A 16,203-nucleotide genomic window follows, 5' to 3' on the forward strand; every position below is an offset into this window, starting at 1 on the left:
CGCCTTGTAATCTATGTAATTTTTACTATTATGATGGGAATTACATACAATTTTATTGCCTACATAAGACACTAAAGTGATTTGTGAACCATTCTTATCCATCACTGCACAACTACTGTGTGTAATTCATGGAGATTGGTTGGATGTGGGACCAAGGTGTGTGTATGTGTCTTGCTTGATAGTGTCCCGTGTGTGCTCAGTATGTTTGAGGGTAGCTGACATGTGGTGGGGCCACAGGGGCTCTCACAGACACCTTCATGTATATGCAATGTTTTTTAAATCCATTGTGACATAATTAGGGAATGATTGGGTTGTGCATTATCTTGCTGAAGGTACAGGTGATCTGTGGGTTCCTGTAGGCATACAAATGGGTGCATGTGCTTGCTCTGTTCATTACTGTAGCATTTACCAGTAAGAGATGATTGGAAATAAGCCATCTGTCACATTTACCCTATACACACATCACTGTGGCTTGTGAAACGCATTGTTCCTGCACAGTGTTGAAGATAGAATGCCCCACATGTCTTGCACCCACCAGCTGACAATGTTATTTTCTTGAACATCCTACATTCGACTCTCATGCCAACAGCCAGGGGCAATTAAAAGGTATCCCAGCTTGAGGACAGTTTCCATAAGGGTGGAAATTAATGAAATAAATAGGGAGTGCAGATCAGAAAGGTCACCAAAGTTGTTTCATTAAAATGAGAATGGTATTGCAGGGAGAGTCAATGAAGTACTTCTAGACTTTCAATCTCATATTATTTTTATCTTGCTTGAAGTAACATTTAAATAGAGAAGAAGTGCTAATGTTTCATGTAAAGATGCATATGTGATCTGATTACTACGTGAGAAATTCTTTGCTGATGAGAATAGTGACCATTTATGCCAAATATAATGATTCAGTTTAAAACACTGGTCAATCAAAACATTGTAGAGAACAAATATTTGAGGACTGTAAAGCATAGGTTGAATTTTCAGTAGAAGCTTTTGAATTATAGATGCCCACAGGTCTCTCAGTTCAGGCTACCAGTTTTTCCTCCCCAGACATGGCACTGTGCTAACCTCCAGGCAGAAGACAGGCATCAAATTAGTTTTGTTTGGGGATTTTATCAATAGTTTTATGATACATTTTCTAGGAGAAAAAATTAATGGATCTTCTTTTGTCCTACATCCTGATGTAGAAGTAAAACCTTTTCATCTAGAATTCAGGGTGACTGTAACACAATCATGGATACCTTCTCCTTTTATTGTTATCTACTTGAGTGGAATGCTGTGAGGATAATTAGTAATAACATGTCTGATCATGACGGGCAAATATTAACACTGAAAGGAATTAATGTAGACTCATAGACTTATACCCCGTTGTAGTAAAAAAAGAAAAAAAAAAGAAGCTTTCTAGATTTTGATCAACTGTCAGTTCATACATTTAAAGCTAATCTTGAAGATTTCACTTCACATGATGTCTACATCACAGACAACTTGTATGACAAATGTTGTTCAGTCTAACAAAACTTCACCACTCTCTTTGATAGCTCTTCTTCAACTTAAAAATAAAATTTCAATTGCAGACAGAAAATCCGTACTAATGAGAGACAGTTTTGGCTTACCACTGGTATTAGAATATTATGTAGCAGAAAATGGAAGTCTTATAATAATATGAAGGATATTTATAGCCTGTTTCAGAGTTTTGTTATAGACGATAGTGCAAATTGCTGAAAAACCTCCTCGGGCTGAAGCAATGAATTGAATCAAAAGACTAGGTAACTTTTAGAACAAACATAATATATAGATGATTTTGAAAGATGTATCAGGACAACAGGTGTGTACTCAACACGTTAAATATCTCCTATATGACAATAGAACTGTTTGTGATCCCCCAACATTTTGCATATTCTGTAACCACTTTCTGTTTACTGATAGCAAGCTTCCTTTTTTTTTAATACATACCAATATGCCAAACTTGTTCAAGCTACTACTCCAGGATGATCATGTCACATGCAGATTGCAGCTACATGAAACAAGCAAATAGACATTGAATCATATATAAAACCACCAAAGACTCAAAACTTACAGGGAACAATGAAATATGAAGTGGGCTTGTCAAAATTACTGCAACATGCATAATAATTGTAATCAATCACAAGTCTAATGTGTGGTCTGTTTTCAGAGAGATTAAAATGCCTATCAGCAAAAGCACTTTCTAAAGTGAGAGAAAGAGGTATTTTAGATAGAAACCAATTATCTTTCAATGAATGTTTTTGAAGGTTTTTGAAATGGAAACCAGTTCTGCCCAGGTTTTTATCATGTCAATTGCCAATTGGTGGTCTGTGATGGCCATGTGAGGTGGAATATTATACTCTGTACATCTCTCTATAATTATTTGCTGGATGTATTCCAATCTCTACCTTCCTCTACAGTTTTTTCCCTCTACAGCTTCCTCCAGTATCATGAAAGTTATTCCTTGATGTCGTAACAGATGTCCTACCATCCTGCCCCTGTGTTCCCTGTGTTCTCCATATATTCCTTTCATCACCAATTGTGCAGGGAACCTCCTCATTCCTTAGCTTATCAGTCCACCAACTAATTTTCAATATTCTTCTGTAGCACCACATCTCAAATGCTTCCATTCTCTTCTTTTCTAGTTTTTCACAGTCCTTGTTTCACCACCATACAATACTGTGTTCCAAACATGCATTCTCAGAAATTTCTTCCTCAAATGAACACCTATGTTTGATACTAGTAGACTCAGTCTGCTTTTAATGTCCTCCCTGCTCCATATGCCATGGGTTATTTTGCTACCTAGGAAGTAGAATTCTTTAACTTCACCTACTTCATGATCACCAGTCCTGATGTTAAGTTTTTCAGTGTTCTCAATTCTGTAACTTCTTATTACTCCCATCTTTCTTTGATTTACTCCAAGTGCATTTTCTGAACTCATTAGACTGTTTATCCATTCAGCAGGTCCTGTAATTCTCCTGCACTTTCACTGAGGACAGGAATGTCATAATTGAATCTTAACATTGATATCCTTTCACCCAAATTTTAATTCCACTCTTGAACCATTCTTTTATTTCCATCATTGCTTCTTCAATGTTGATTGATCAACCTTCTTAATCCAAGCCCTTCGTTCTTGGTATTCCACTCTTATTGTTCCCTCTTGGCTCTTGCACATATTGTATATTACCTATCTTTCTTATAGCTTATCCCTATTTCTCTCAGGATTTTGAATATCTTGCACCATTTGACAATGTTGAACACTTTTTCCAGTTAGACAAATCCTATGAATGTCTTGATTTTTCTTTAGTCTTGCTGCAATTATCAACCACAATGTCAGAACTGCCTGTCTGGTCCTTTACCTGTCCTAATGCCAAACTGATTGTCATCTAACACATTCTCAATTTTCTTTACCATTCTTCTGTATATTATTCTTGTCACTAATTTGGATGCATTATCTGTCAAGCTGAGTGTGAAATAATTCTCACACTTGTCTGCTCTTGCAGTCTTGTGTGAATGATGTTTTTCTGAAAGTTAGATGGAATATTACTAGTCTCATACATTCTACACACCAACAAGAATAGTTGTTTTGTTGCCATTTCTTCAATGATTCTAGAAATTCTGATGGGGTGTTATCAATCCTTCTGCCTTATTTGATATTAAGTCTTCTTAAGCTCTTTAAATTCTGATTCTAATACTCTATCCCCTATCTCTTATAACTCCTGTTTCTTCTTCTGTCATGTCATCAGGACTTCCATATACTCCTTCCACCTATCCACTCTTTCCTCTGCATTTAAAAATAGAACTCCCATTGCACTCTTAATGCTACTGCCCTTTTTTCCCTTTTTTTTTTTTTTTTTTTTTTTTTTTTTTTTTTTTTTTTTTTAATTGCACTGAAGGTTGTTTTGACTTTTCTGTATGCTGAGTCAGTCCTTCCGACTGTCATTGCTTTTCTGATTTCTTCACATTGTTCATGGAGCTATTTTGCCATAGCTTCCTTCCACTTCCTCTTCATTTCATTCCTAAGTGGCTTGTATTTCTGTATCCCTAAATTTCCCTGAACATTTCTGTACTTCCTTCTTTCATCAATCAACTCAATAATTTCTTCTGTCACCCATAGTTTCTTTACAGTTACGTTCTTTGTATCTGCATTTTTCTTTCCAACTTCCATGATTATTCTTTTAAGAAATGTCCACTCCTCTTCAACTGAACTGCCTACTGAGCTATTCCTTATCACAATATTCATTTCAAACATATCTCTTCATTCCTTAATACTTTTGTATCCCACTTGTTTGTACATTTATTCTTCCTAACTAGCCTCTTAAACTGCAGCCTACTCTTCATCACTACTAAATTGTGATCTGAGTCCGTATCTGCTCATGGGTACACCTTAAATCCAGCATCTGTTTTCTGAATCTCTGCCAGACCATGATGTAATCAAACTGAAATCTTTCTGTATTTTGCAGCCTTTTCCAAGTATGCCTCCTCCTTTTGTGATTCTTGAATAGAGTATTTGCTATTACTAGCTGAAATTTATTGCAGAATTCAATAAGTCTTTCTCCTTCTCATTCCTAGTGCCAAGCCCATATTCTCCTGTAACCCTTTCTACTACTCCTTCCCCTACAACTGCATTTCAGTCCCCCATGACTGTTAGATCTCCATCTCCCATTATGTACTAAATTACCTTTTCAATATCCTCATATATTTTTTTATCTCTTCATCTTGAGCATGTATATCTGAACTATAGTTGTTGGAGTTGGTTTGCTGTCAATTTTGATGAGAGCAACCCTATCACTGAACTGGTCTACATTTCTATTCATAATGAATCCTACTCCTGTCATACCACTTTCTGCTGCTGATGATATTGTCTTATACTCATCTGACCAAAACTCCTTGTCTGCTTTCCCTTTCACTTTATTAACCCCATTATATCTAGCTTAAGCCTTAGCATTTCTCTTTTCATATTTTCTAAGGTCACTGTCATGTTTAAACTACTGACATTCCATGCGCCAACACGTAGATCGTTGTCCTTTTGTCGGTTATTCAATCTCTTTTTCAAGTTCACTTTGCTGTTGGCAATCCCCTGTCAAGAGTTTGGAAGACTAGTCTGGAATCTTTTGCCAATGGAGAGACCATCATGACATTTTTTCAATTACAGGCTACATGTCCTGTGGAAACACATTATGTGTCTTTAATGCAGTTGTTTAGATTGCCATCTGCATCCTCATGGCATTGTTCATTGCTAATTCTTCCATCTGCCTCTTAAAAGTCAAATTTCTTACTCAGGTGCTGTGTAATGAGTTTTATTAGCAGCTCGTAAAAGATAGATAAAAGAGTAATAGACCTACATTGTCACCTTTTTTGAAGAGGAGAAAGACTTATGCATTTTTCCATGGCTCTGGAATATTTCCTTCGTTATGACAGTTATTTAGTAGGAGTAGGAGCACTTCTTGAAGTGTCTCTCATGCAATTTTAAGCATCTCACTCATGATCTGATATTCTCATGGAGTCTTACAATTCTTCTGCAAAAACACAAGCTATATTCAATTCATTTATATTGACAGGTTCCAGTTCTCTCATTCCCACATTTATCATAGATCTTTATGATTCATCTTGCAGGCTTTTCTTTGTGACTGATTGACTGTAGAGCTTCCAATAAAAGTTCTAGACAATTCTTATAATTCTGCCTCTTTCAGTAACAACTTCTCTTTGGCCATTCCCAGTTTTGTGAATGATAATCTCAACTTTTGGTTGCCCAGAAAAAGGTCTCCCATATTCACTTTTTTTTCAATTACTCTTATGCTTTGTCTTCTCTCATCTCTTTTGATTGCCTTCTTTATGTTTTGTATTTTGGTGAGTCTCTGTCAGTGTTTTTCATTCATTGAATAAGCTGTTCTGTTTTGAGGGTGAATTTTGGATTTTTCTGTTTTTGAGTGCACTGACTTCCTTTACCACTGTTCCAGTACTGTTGGTAATTTCTGTCAAGAGTTCAATCTTCTTAATTTTTCTGCTGCTAGTTTCATGTCTAGCAATGGCTGAATTACTTTTTCTTCTTTTTCAGCTCATTTATTGTAGGTTGTATCTTGTTTTTCATCACACATTTTCTCTTGAGTCAAGTTTTAATAAAGTACCTGGTCTATGGTCACTGCCTGTATTGAAGCTATTTGTGACTGACACATGTGTTCATGCAGTATAAATGTTCTTTGTTAAGAAATGTCATTATCATTTGCCCTCTCTGTTTTTGTATTCCAGGTTCAAAATGTTCAGTGAAGGCAGGGTTGTCCGGGAACTTCATTCTTATGTTGGCATTAAAGCTGCCAAGTATTAAGGAAAATGTGGTGTTTCCAGAATTGATCGCTGTTATCAGATCTTCATAGAACTGTTCTATCTCTTCATCTATTAAGGTGGAAGTGGGTTTGTAGGCACAAATTATTTGAAGACTAATCTTAAAATTCAACTCATGGATCATGCAGATCACTCTGTCTGAAATGTACATGGTCTTGGTGATAAGGTGTTTACATTTGTTGTGAATTAGCAGAACTATGGTACCAATATGCAAATTTACATCCAGTTTATTCTTAATTAGGAGGTTCTACAACTGGAGGATAGTAATCACTTTGTCTTTGAGCCTTGTCTCACTGATTCCTAGTTCATGTCTTTCAATGTTCTTCAATTTAAGTGCCAAACAGAGATGTTTTTCACTTCTCATGTTGTGAATATTATATGCTGCAGCATAGAAAGTTTTTTTCAAGTTACTCCTATTCCCTTTTTGTTTAGTTTGTGTTTTCATTTGAATTTTTGTCACCACTAACCTCTCCCCTTTGTAGCAGTTCCACCTGCTTTGTTTATTTCTTCATTTGTTGTTTGTTGTCCTGGGTGTCGACATACTGTGTCGCTACACTGGCTGAAAAATGGGGTTTATAAAAATGGTTCAAATGGCTCTAAGCACTATGGCACTTGACATCTGAGGTCATTCATCCCCTAGACTTAGAACTACTTAAACCTAACTAACATAAGGACATCACACACATCCCTGCCCGAGGCAGGATTCGAACCTGTGACCATAGCAGCCGTGTGGTTCTGGACTGAAGCGCCTAGAACTGCTTGGCCACCGTGGCTTGTGGGGGTTGTTATTTGGGCACTAAATAATGTAACTCACATGTGCACATTTGCGTTTCATAGTACTTTAATTTCATTATTCACAACCCCCCAATAATACACAGTTATTTGGCCAGTGCACTATTGTTTAACTTTCGATAAGCCTCATTAACAGTTTGCAGCCAAACCTCCACATACTGCTACAGTAGTTTCCTGTTGAACATCTGCAAGCAGTAAAACCTAACCACAAAGTTCACAGGTCTTCTAATAAATTGAACAGTCACTGTCATTGCTTTAACGCACATTCTATTGGTGTAACAATTATTTCACTGTTCAGTTGATACATTGTTGTCATTCTAAGCAACACAGTTTCCTCAACTGAAACTCGGCTGTGGACTGACTATCTGGTGACCAAAATTTGGACCCTTATATATCCTCACAATAATAGGTGATGAAACTACGCATTGTTCGAAGTTTAATTTACAGAAATTACAATTAAAACTTAGCTCATTAAATTAACTGAACACATAAAAAAACTGCATCTTTGTAACAGTTTCTTCTACTACAAGGGTTAAGCCAAATTATTTGTTAAATCATGAAATTAACATATATAGTTATGCAAACAATACTTTTGACAAAACTGTTAATTACTTTGGAATTAATTAAGGTCTGTCTTTGCTAACATGTATTCAAATAGATCTAAATAGATCCTTTAAAATTACTATCATTTCATCTTCCAAACGTTTATAATTAGTGCTGAATTAATATTTGTTTATATGTCAACAATAGAATTTAAGCTACTAAACAATTACTGATTTTGCCCTATAATGAAAGGTACTAACTAATAATAGTCAAAATAAATTAGAAAAGCAATTACATACATAAACTAAGCACAACATTAGATCTGGTGTTATATTCTTTAAAACTAAGGGCCAAACTTTCTCTTTTATGAAAATACAGATTATACTCACATACGTTACTGTTAATTAAGCCAAAATGAAAAAATGAATTTTAAGGAGGCAGATGACTAAACAAGAGGGGAATTAAAATTATCCCAGCTTGCTTCATCACACCTTCCCCCACAGAATCCATGAGGCAGACTGACATTTCAGTGTGACATTCTGAGTCTCCATCTCTACTTGCCTGGGATTTGCTTGTTTTAAACATTGACCTTTTCATTTAGGGAAAGTTTGTACCTTATCTTATCATGCTAGTTCAATGCAGGGTGACAAGAGGTGGAGGGTTCTGTAAGAATTGCAGAATACAGTATGTGATCGAACGAATATTGTATGGACTATGCTATACTTTTTCATGAGTCATAGTGTTACAAAGTCACAGAAAAAAATCAGCAGTGGTTCTTTTTGCATCTTATACAAAGTTGATCTCCAGTATCAACAAACAGGGAACATATCTGAATGGTAGATCGCCTTATTTTAATTTATGACAAAAATGACATTTTGAAAAAATGGTATACAATGTAAATTATGTAGCATATAGGGTTCTGGATAATATCAGCTCATGGCTTTCAGAGAGCCAATCATCACCAGAGTAACAGAGTGCACAGAGTTTCTAACATGGAACTCATCTAAAATGTATTACATATATTTTATGTTCTTAGTAAGAAAGGTAAATAAAAAACTTTCAAGAAAGTAACAAATCCAGATATAGATGGTAGTGTTCAGAAGTCATAGATGAAAACATCAATGACAAATAAAGTTTGAGCAAGCCTGGAGATATGCACGCATAGCCTAATTTTTAGTGCAGTTGGTCATGTAAAGCAGGAAATATGGATTAAAAAGTCCCAATCTAGCACAGATATTCAACTGATGCAACATATTCTGCAGATTCAGCTTTATCTCACTGGCTTGCACTTATAACATTTCATGTCACTGGATCTTAATTTATTTCATCCCCACCAGTCCACTCATTTCCATTCAGTACATTTAATTCAAGACAAAGTTGTTTGAGTTACACATTATTCAAACAGCAAAATTTTTCTGTGGCTAAATTTTGGTGGATATTTTTGTGCTAGCCTGCAAATAGTATTCACTCAGAAGTATGGAAAGAAATAATCACTTACAGACCTTAAGCCAAATGCTGTTTCATTTAAATAGTTAAGTTCCTTACACATAATTCAAATTGTTAGAACTGTGTAAAAATGTAAAGTCATTGACTTCAGAGGTAATATGAAATATGTTTGCATAAAGAGTGTATTTCTAACAAAACATAAAGTTGTTTGGCATGTCATACAAAACACTGAGCTGATTCCAAGTGAACAACCCATCCTTTGCTACAATTTCTCAAAATATTTACCAGGCAAGGTGCCACAGTTGTTATCAAACTTGACTCACATTTGGGAACGACAGTTCAAACCCACATCCAGGCATCCTGATTTAGGTTTTCCATGATTTCCCTAAATTGCTTCAGGCTAATACCAGCCTGATTCCTTGGAAAGGGCATGGCCACCTTCCTTCCCCATCCTTCCCTAATCTGATGGTATCAATGGCCTTGCTGTCTGGTCCCCTCCCTCAAACCAACCAACCAACCAAAATATCATTACCCAAAAACAACCTTCTAGGTAAGTTGATTGCCAGCTATGATTAAACAGACTGAGAGACCAGCACAGATATAAAAGACAGGACAAAACTTGAATTTTCACTCTTTAGACATTCTTGAGTGCTACAATAATGCCATACCATATAATAATCAAGACTACTGCTAAGGATTTTATGCTTGAAACGACATATAATTTCGATCAATACAGAGTCAGTTGTGATCAATGACAAGCATACATAATCATCTGACAATCCATTAACTTCAAGGAACAATCAAATTTCAATGCTGAACTAATTAATGTAACTAGAGCCTTATTTTAACTGTCATAGCACATATTGATTTGGGCTCTTGATGTTGCAAAACTGAAGCAATAGAAAAACAAGTTGGCTTAAATCCTATACACTCTACAAAGCTGACTCATTTTATTGATGTTAGAAGAGACCAAAGGAGAAAGTTCTTACTGCTTCTTAATGAAATAGTGACTTATATTAAACTTACAACTGCTTTATTTATTTGCCAAATGGTGTAACACTTGATACTATTGTACATTTTATTACAGATAAAAGACAATGTCACTAATGAAAAGTAGATAAGACACAGAGTGCAAATATCTTACTTGTATGTCAGGATAGTCTAATGGAGAAACACGTTGTCAAAGGTTTCGGGTAATTTCATTCAGAGGCTACGCCATATTATTGCTACGCATGGTGGATATGTGGAAAATATCGTACTATAGAGTTTCCCAGACCGCAGCGCCATCTGTTGTTGACAATTGTGACTACTGTAATTTCGAAAGTTTTTCTGCCTGAAAATGTGCTGTTGTCCCAAGCATATTGCAACAAACGGTGTATTTCTATCGCTGCTCGTTTAGTTTTTATTACCGTTTCAAATATACCGGTCATTTTTGAAACACCCTGTATCTCAACACTGAAGAATATGTGCAGGACAAAAACCAACAATAAAGATATATTAGGCCTAAAAATTTGGCTAATTTGGTATGAAGGACAGAGAAATTCGTGTTCCAAATGAAGAATAAAGTTGATCTTGTGGAGGGAGTATCAAGGCTGTAAATCAAAAGGAAAAGGGATGACAAAAAAAACTGGTGATTTGAAAAATAGTGATAAATCTCAAACAAAAGTGGACAAAAAATTTAATCATAATATGACCATGTACTGAAGAAAAATTGCAAAATACATTATTTGAAGATTGCCATGGTAGAGGAATCGCCAAAATTTTACAAAATGCTCAACAAAGACTTCATACAACTGGCCCTGTCAAACCAGGAATGCCTTTATCTGAAATTCTAAAAAACCATTAAAGTTCCTTACAGTGTGGAAGCAAGTGTATTGTGATAGGAGATGCAGATGGAAAGTAGGAGGGCAATGAGCATTTTAAAAGATAAGCTTTGAAGTATCCCACATACACTCCTGGAAATTGAAATAAGAACACCGTGAATTCATTGTCCCAGGAAGGGGAAACTTTATTGACACATTCCTGGGGTCTGATACATCACATGATCACACTGACAGAACCACAGGCACATAGACACAGGCAACAGAGCATGCACAATGTCGGCACTAGTACAGTGTATATCCACCTTTCGCAGCAATGCAGGCTGCTATTCTCCCATGGAGACGATCGTAGAGATGCTGGATGTAGTCCTGTGGAACGGCTTGCCATGCCATTTCCACCTGGTGCCTCAGTTGGACCAGCGTTCGTGCTGGACGTGCAGACTGCGTGAGATGATGCTTCATCCAGTCCCAAACATGCTCAATGGGGGACAGATCCGGAGATCTTGCTGGCCAGGGTAGTTGACTTACACCTTCTAGAGCACGTTGGGTGGCACGGGATACATGCGGACGTGCATTGTCCTGTTGGAACAGCAAGTTCCCTTGCCGGTCTAGGAATGGTAGAACGATGGGTTCGATGACGGTTTGGATGTACCGTGCACTATTCAGTGTCCCCTCGACGATCACCAGTGGTGTACGGCCAGTGTAGGAGATCGCTCCCCACACCATGATGCCAGGTGTTGGCCCTGTGTGCCTCGGTTGTATGCAGTCCTCATTGTGGCGCTCACCTGCACGGCGCCAAACACGCATACGACCATCATTGGCACCAAGGCAGAAGCGACTCTCATCGCTGAAGACGACACGTCTCCATTCGTCCCTCCATTCACGCCTGTCGCGACACCACTGGAGGCGGGCTGCACGATGTTGGGGCGTGAGCGGAAGACGGCCTAACGGTGTGCGGGACCGTAGCCCAGCTTCATGGAGACGGTTGCGAATGGTCCTCGCCGATACCCCAGGAGCAACAGTGTCCCTAATTTGCTGGGAAGTGGCGGTGCGGTCCCCTACGGCACTGCGTAGGATCCTACGGTCTTGGCGTGCATCCGTGCATCACTGCCGTCCGGTCCCAGGTCGACGGGCACGTGCACCTTCCGCCGACCACTGGCGACAACATCGATGTACTGTGGAGGCCTCACGCCCCACGTGTTGAGCAATTCGGCGGTACGTCCACCCGGCCTCCCGCATGCCCATGGTCAAAGTCCGTCAACTGCACATACGGTTCACGTCCACGCTGTCGCGGCATGCTACCAGTGTTAAAGACTGCGATGGAGCTCCGTATGCCATGGAAAACTGGCTGACACTGACGGCGGCGGTGCACAAATGCTGTGCAGCTAGCGCCATTCGACGGCCAACACCACGGTTCCTGGTGTGTCCGCTGTGCCGTGCGTGTGATCATTGCTTGTACAGCCCTCTCACAGTGTCCGGAGCAAGTATGGTGGGTCTGACACACCGGTGTTAATGTGTTCTTTTTTCCATTTCCAGGAGTGTATTATCTTTGTTGTGGCTGTTCAACGGATGCATGATTTAATGGAAAAATTGTATGTTAATATTGAAATCATGAACACAAACAGGAAACTACAAAAAACTTGTAAATCATTTCCCAAGGCAACTTTCATACCAATTAACAGATCTGTAAGAGAGCATTTTACAACTCATGGTCTGCACTGAAGTAACAAGGGTAAAGATGCTATGGGCGCCAAAATAATGAAAGTTGTTCTATCAACAAGTAAAGTAAATAGCATCCCACTTTCCTTTCCAGTAGTGGCAAGTTTAGAACATCCAACCATACCTGTGCAGTCAATGACAGAATCAGCAGGAACACTACAACAAACTTCAGGCACAGCAACAGTGTTCTTGGAAATTCAAAATGTAGCCTTCAAATCTACTATTACTGTCCCCCTCTATTCATCAGCAATGGTGTCAGAAACTTCATCTTTTGTTGACTTTCCATCTGTGGCCCAAGACCTTTCACCAGTATTAGTCCACTCACAAACTTCAGGAGTGCAAGACCCAGTGGTCCTGATAACTGATTGCCTCCTGCTTGATGCTGTTTTGTCCATAATCTCCGCACTGCTGTCAACCTCAGGCTCAGGGTTCCTGGATGAGTCTCCACTGGAAAGTTGGAGCAGTGGAACCTGAGCCACAGTACTCAGTCGTTGCACCACTATAGCTGGGATCATGAGACCACTGCCATTCGGGTGGTGTGGCCTGTTTGGGACTTCCCACAGAAAGTTGTGATTTGAGCACACAAAAGAGTGAGTCTTAAGCCTTACTTATTTTGAAACTGCTGTCTTTTTTTATCAGTTCATTTTTCACCTGAAACGCTATAGATTCTTTTAAAACACAATCATAGAATATATTGCCCTGTTCTAACAACTTAGTGTCAATGTATTCATGCTTACTTCTTTGAAGATGCAGTGCTCTGTGACACCTGACTTTGACAGAAAATATACTTAGGTCAGACTATCCAGATGATACATAAGATGTGTGGAGTATGGGCATCACACAGATAAAGAGCAACCAAGAAAGTCAGCTTTAGCAGACTGTATCTCCAAATGACATAGCATGAATTATGATGCCACCAAGTTGTTAAAACAGATCAACTCATTTAGTGGTTTGGTTTGGAAATTTGACTACGTGATGAACTGATGAATAAAACCAGCAGTCTCCAAGTATGTAAGGTATAGGACCCAGCCTTTAGTGTGCTCAAACCACAACAAAAGTCCATAAGAATAGTCACTCATGCCATGCCAACAGAAGAGCTGAGACCACACCAAATAGACACTCAGCAGTGTCATGGGCTAGCAATAGTGGTGCAGCGACTTAGAACCACATCTTGGGTCCTACAGGCATGCTTCCTCTTCCAGCTAGCCAGCAGAGATGCACCTGAATGCTACAGACTATAGGGTACCATATCATGTAAGTGATGTGTTGCATTGGCTATTTAGGATCGGCAAATGTTGATCGTTGACTGCTGAAGAAAATTTATTTAATGTAGTTTATAAAGTGGTGATGAGAATGCGGTTTCTTTGTAATATGCATGTTACATGAATGTCAATATAGATGGTATTGCTACTGGATGGGGTGACGTTGGCAGTGTCTAATGATTGGCCGTATTTCCTGTTTTTAATGTTTCCTCCTTGCAGCAGATTCCCAACTCAGAGTTTTGATGACTTCCATGGAAGAAGAAGGCCATGACAATCCATAAAAGGGTCACAGAACAAAAGATATTGGAGTTAGTAGGGCTGCAATTAGCTGTGTATATTTGGAATACACTTGTCAAGCAGACAAGGAATTGTTTAAAGTTGTTTCCTGAGCGTAAAAAGTTATTATATACATGTGGTGTATGAAAGAAGAAAAATCCTCTCATTTAGTAGTGTGCAGAAAAGCAGTCTATTGTTGAGTTTTCAGCACTCAACAGCATGTCAAAAAGGAGAAGAATTTAATGGTATGAGGTGTACACAGTCTAGTTGGATGCCGATTTGGAAAGAGAGAGAGAGAGAGAGAGAGAGAGAGAGAGAGAGAGAGAGAGAGAGAGATTTTCAAGTCAAGATGCAGGTAATTAAAAAAAAGTGTTTTGACATTAGCAGGTAATGTACTTCATTGCTCAGCTAAACTGTCACAGAGATACCTGGGAAACATTTCAAGACCTGAGACCAAATTCATGAAGGAAGAAATATATAAGATGATGTCCAGTTTGAGACAGTCATCAGGACTGCCTGATGATGGCAACAAGTCAGCTTATGAAAGTATCACATCATTTGGATGATGACACCTAGGTTAATTCATTTCGAAATCATCATATGCCAGGGAAGCCTAAAATTACACATTGAGAATCGAAACATTATAAATGATAGTATGTGTGCTGTAGATATTTGCATTTGAAATGTGCCTGAGTGAGTTGGTTCAAGTAGTTCACGAGACAAGAAAGATAGTTGGCTCAAGGAACAATACATAAAGAACTGTGAAATTAAAATTTATTCTGTACCTCCTTCTGAACAAAAATGATTCATCATCTGCTAAAAACTGAATATTTGTATCAGGTTACCAGGGTACCACTAAAAATTATGGCTGCAGTGATGTAATACTTGTAGTTAGCTGGAGGACATCAATCAATGAGGAAGGGAAACTGTAGTGAACTGTAGTGAATAAAGAATGATATTTTCACTCTGCAGCGGAATGAGCACTGATCTGAAACTTCCTGGCAGATTAAAACTGTGTGCCAGACGAGACTCGAACTCAGGACCTTTGCCTTTCGTGGGCAAGTGCTCTACCACCTGAGCTACCCAAGCACAACTCATGCCCCATCCTCACAGCTTTACTTCCACCAATACCTTGTCTCCTACCTTCCAAACTTTACAGAAGCTCTCCTGTGAACCTTGCAGGACTAGCACTCCTGAAAGAAAGGATATTGCAGAGACATGGCTTAGCCACAGCCTGGGGGATGTTTCCAGAATGAGATTTTCACTCTGCAGCAGAGTGTGCGCTGATATGAAACTTCCTGGCAGATTAAAACTGTGTGCCGGACCGAGACTTGAACTCAGGACCTTTGCCCTGTAATGAATAAAGATCATAACATGTAGATAGGTGGTAGTATCTATAACATGAACTGAATGTATCACCATTTTGTATCATGCCTTGATACACTAGCAAGTAACAGTATTTACAAATACATAAAAATATAAGGATACTTATTTTAAATTGTAATCTTCCCAATTTGTCCCATGACATGGGTTTCAGTGACAAATTAAACATGTTTTACATATACAAATATGTAACTGCTATAAAATGCTGTCTTTCATGTCTGTAGATGCTTGAATCTAATCTCAAATAGCCATTTATAAGTTTTTACTGATCATTTTAAAACTATCATGACAGCAAATATTTTATGAGTACTGAACAGCATTGCTACAGCACCATATTATTATTATTATTATTATTATTATTACTATTTTTTCTTGTCATCATTAATATTTTTCTTCTGTTGAAATATTTAGATTGCCCGAATACACCAGACTTGAAGTCAACAGAACTTGAAACATTTGCAAGTACTATATATTTGAGACAAGACAGTTTTGAGAAATCAGAAACTCAGGTAATAATTTGGTTTTACTTCTCATAATCAGATAATTTTTTTCTGCTTTGATGGTTGTAATAATGATGCCATTTCTGTTTTCTTGAATGTATTCCTCGTGACCTACGTTTCTGA

General features: G+C 38.1%; 1 protein-coding gene across 1 annotated transcript in view; it reads left to right on the forward strand.

The window, feature by feature from the left end:
- Positions 1-16,203, forward strand: part of LOC124554918 (protein unc-79 homolog) — an 859,177-nt gene that overhangs the window by 555,018 nt on the left and 287,956 nt on the right. Inside the window, exon 36 of the mRNA XM_047128608.1 lies at positions 15,992-16,089. Coding sequence (XP_046984564.1) covers positions 15,992-16,089 — 98 coding nt within the window. The remainder of the gene's footprint in view (positions 1-15,991; positions 16,090-16,203) is intronic.

The sequence above is a fragment of the Schistocerca americana genome, chromosome X (genome assembly GCF_021461395.2).
Source record: "Schistocerca americana isolate TAMUIC-IGC-003095 chromosome X, iqSchAmer2.1, whole genome shotgun sequence".
Classification (NCBI taxonomy): domain Eukaryota; kingdom Metazoa; phylum Arthropoda; class Insecta; order Orthoptera; family Acrididae; genus Schistocerca; species Schistocerca americana.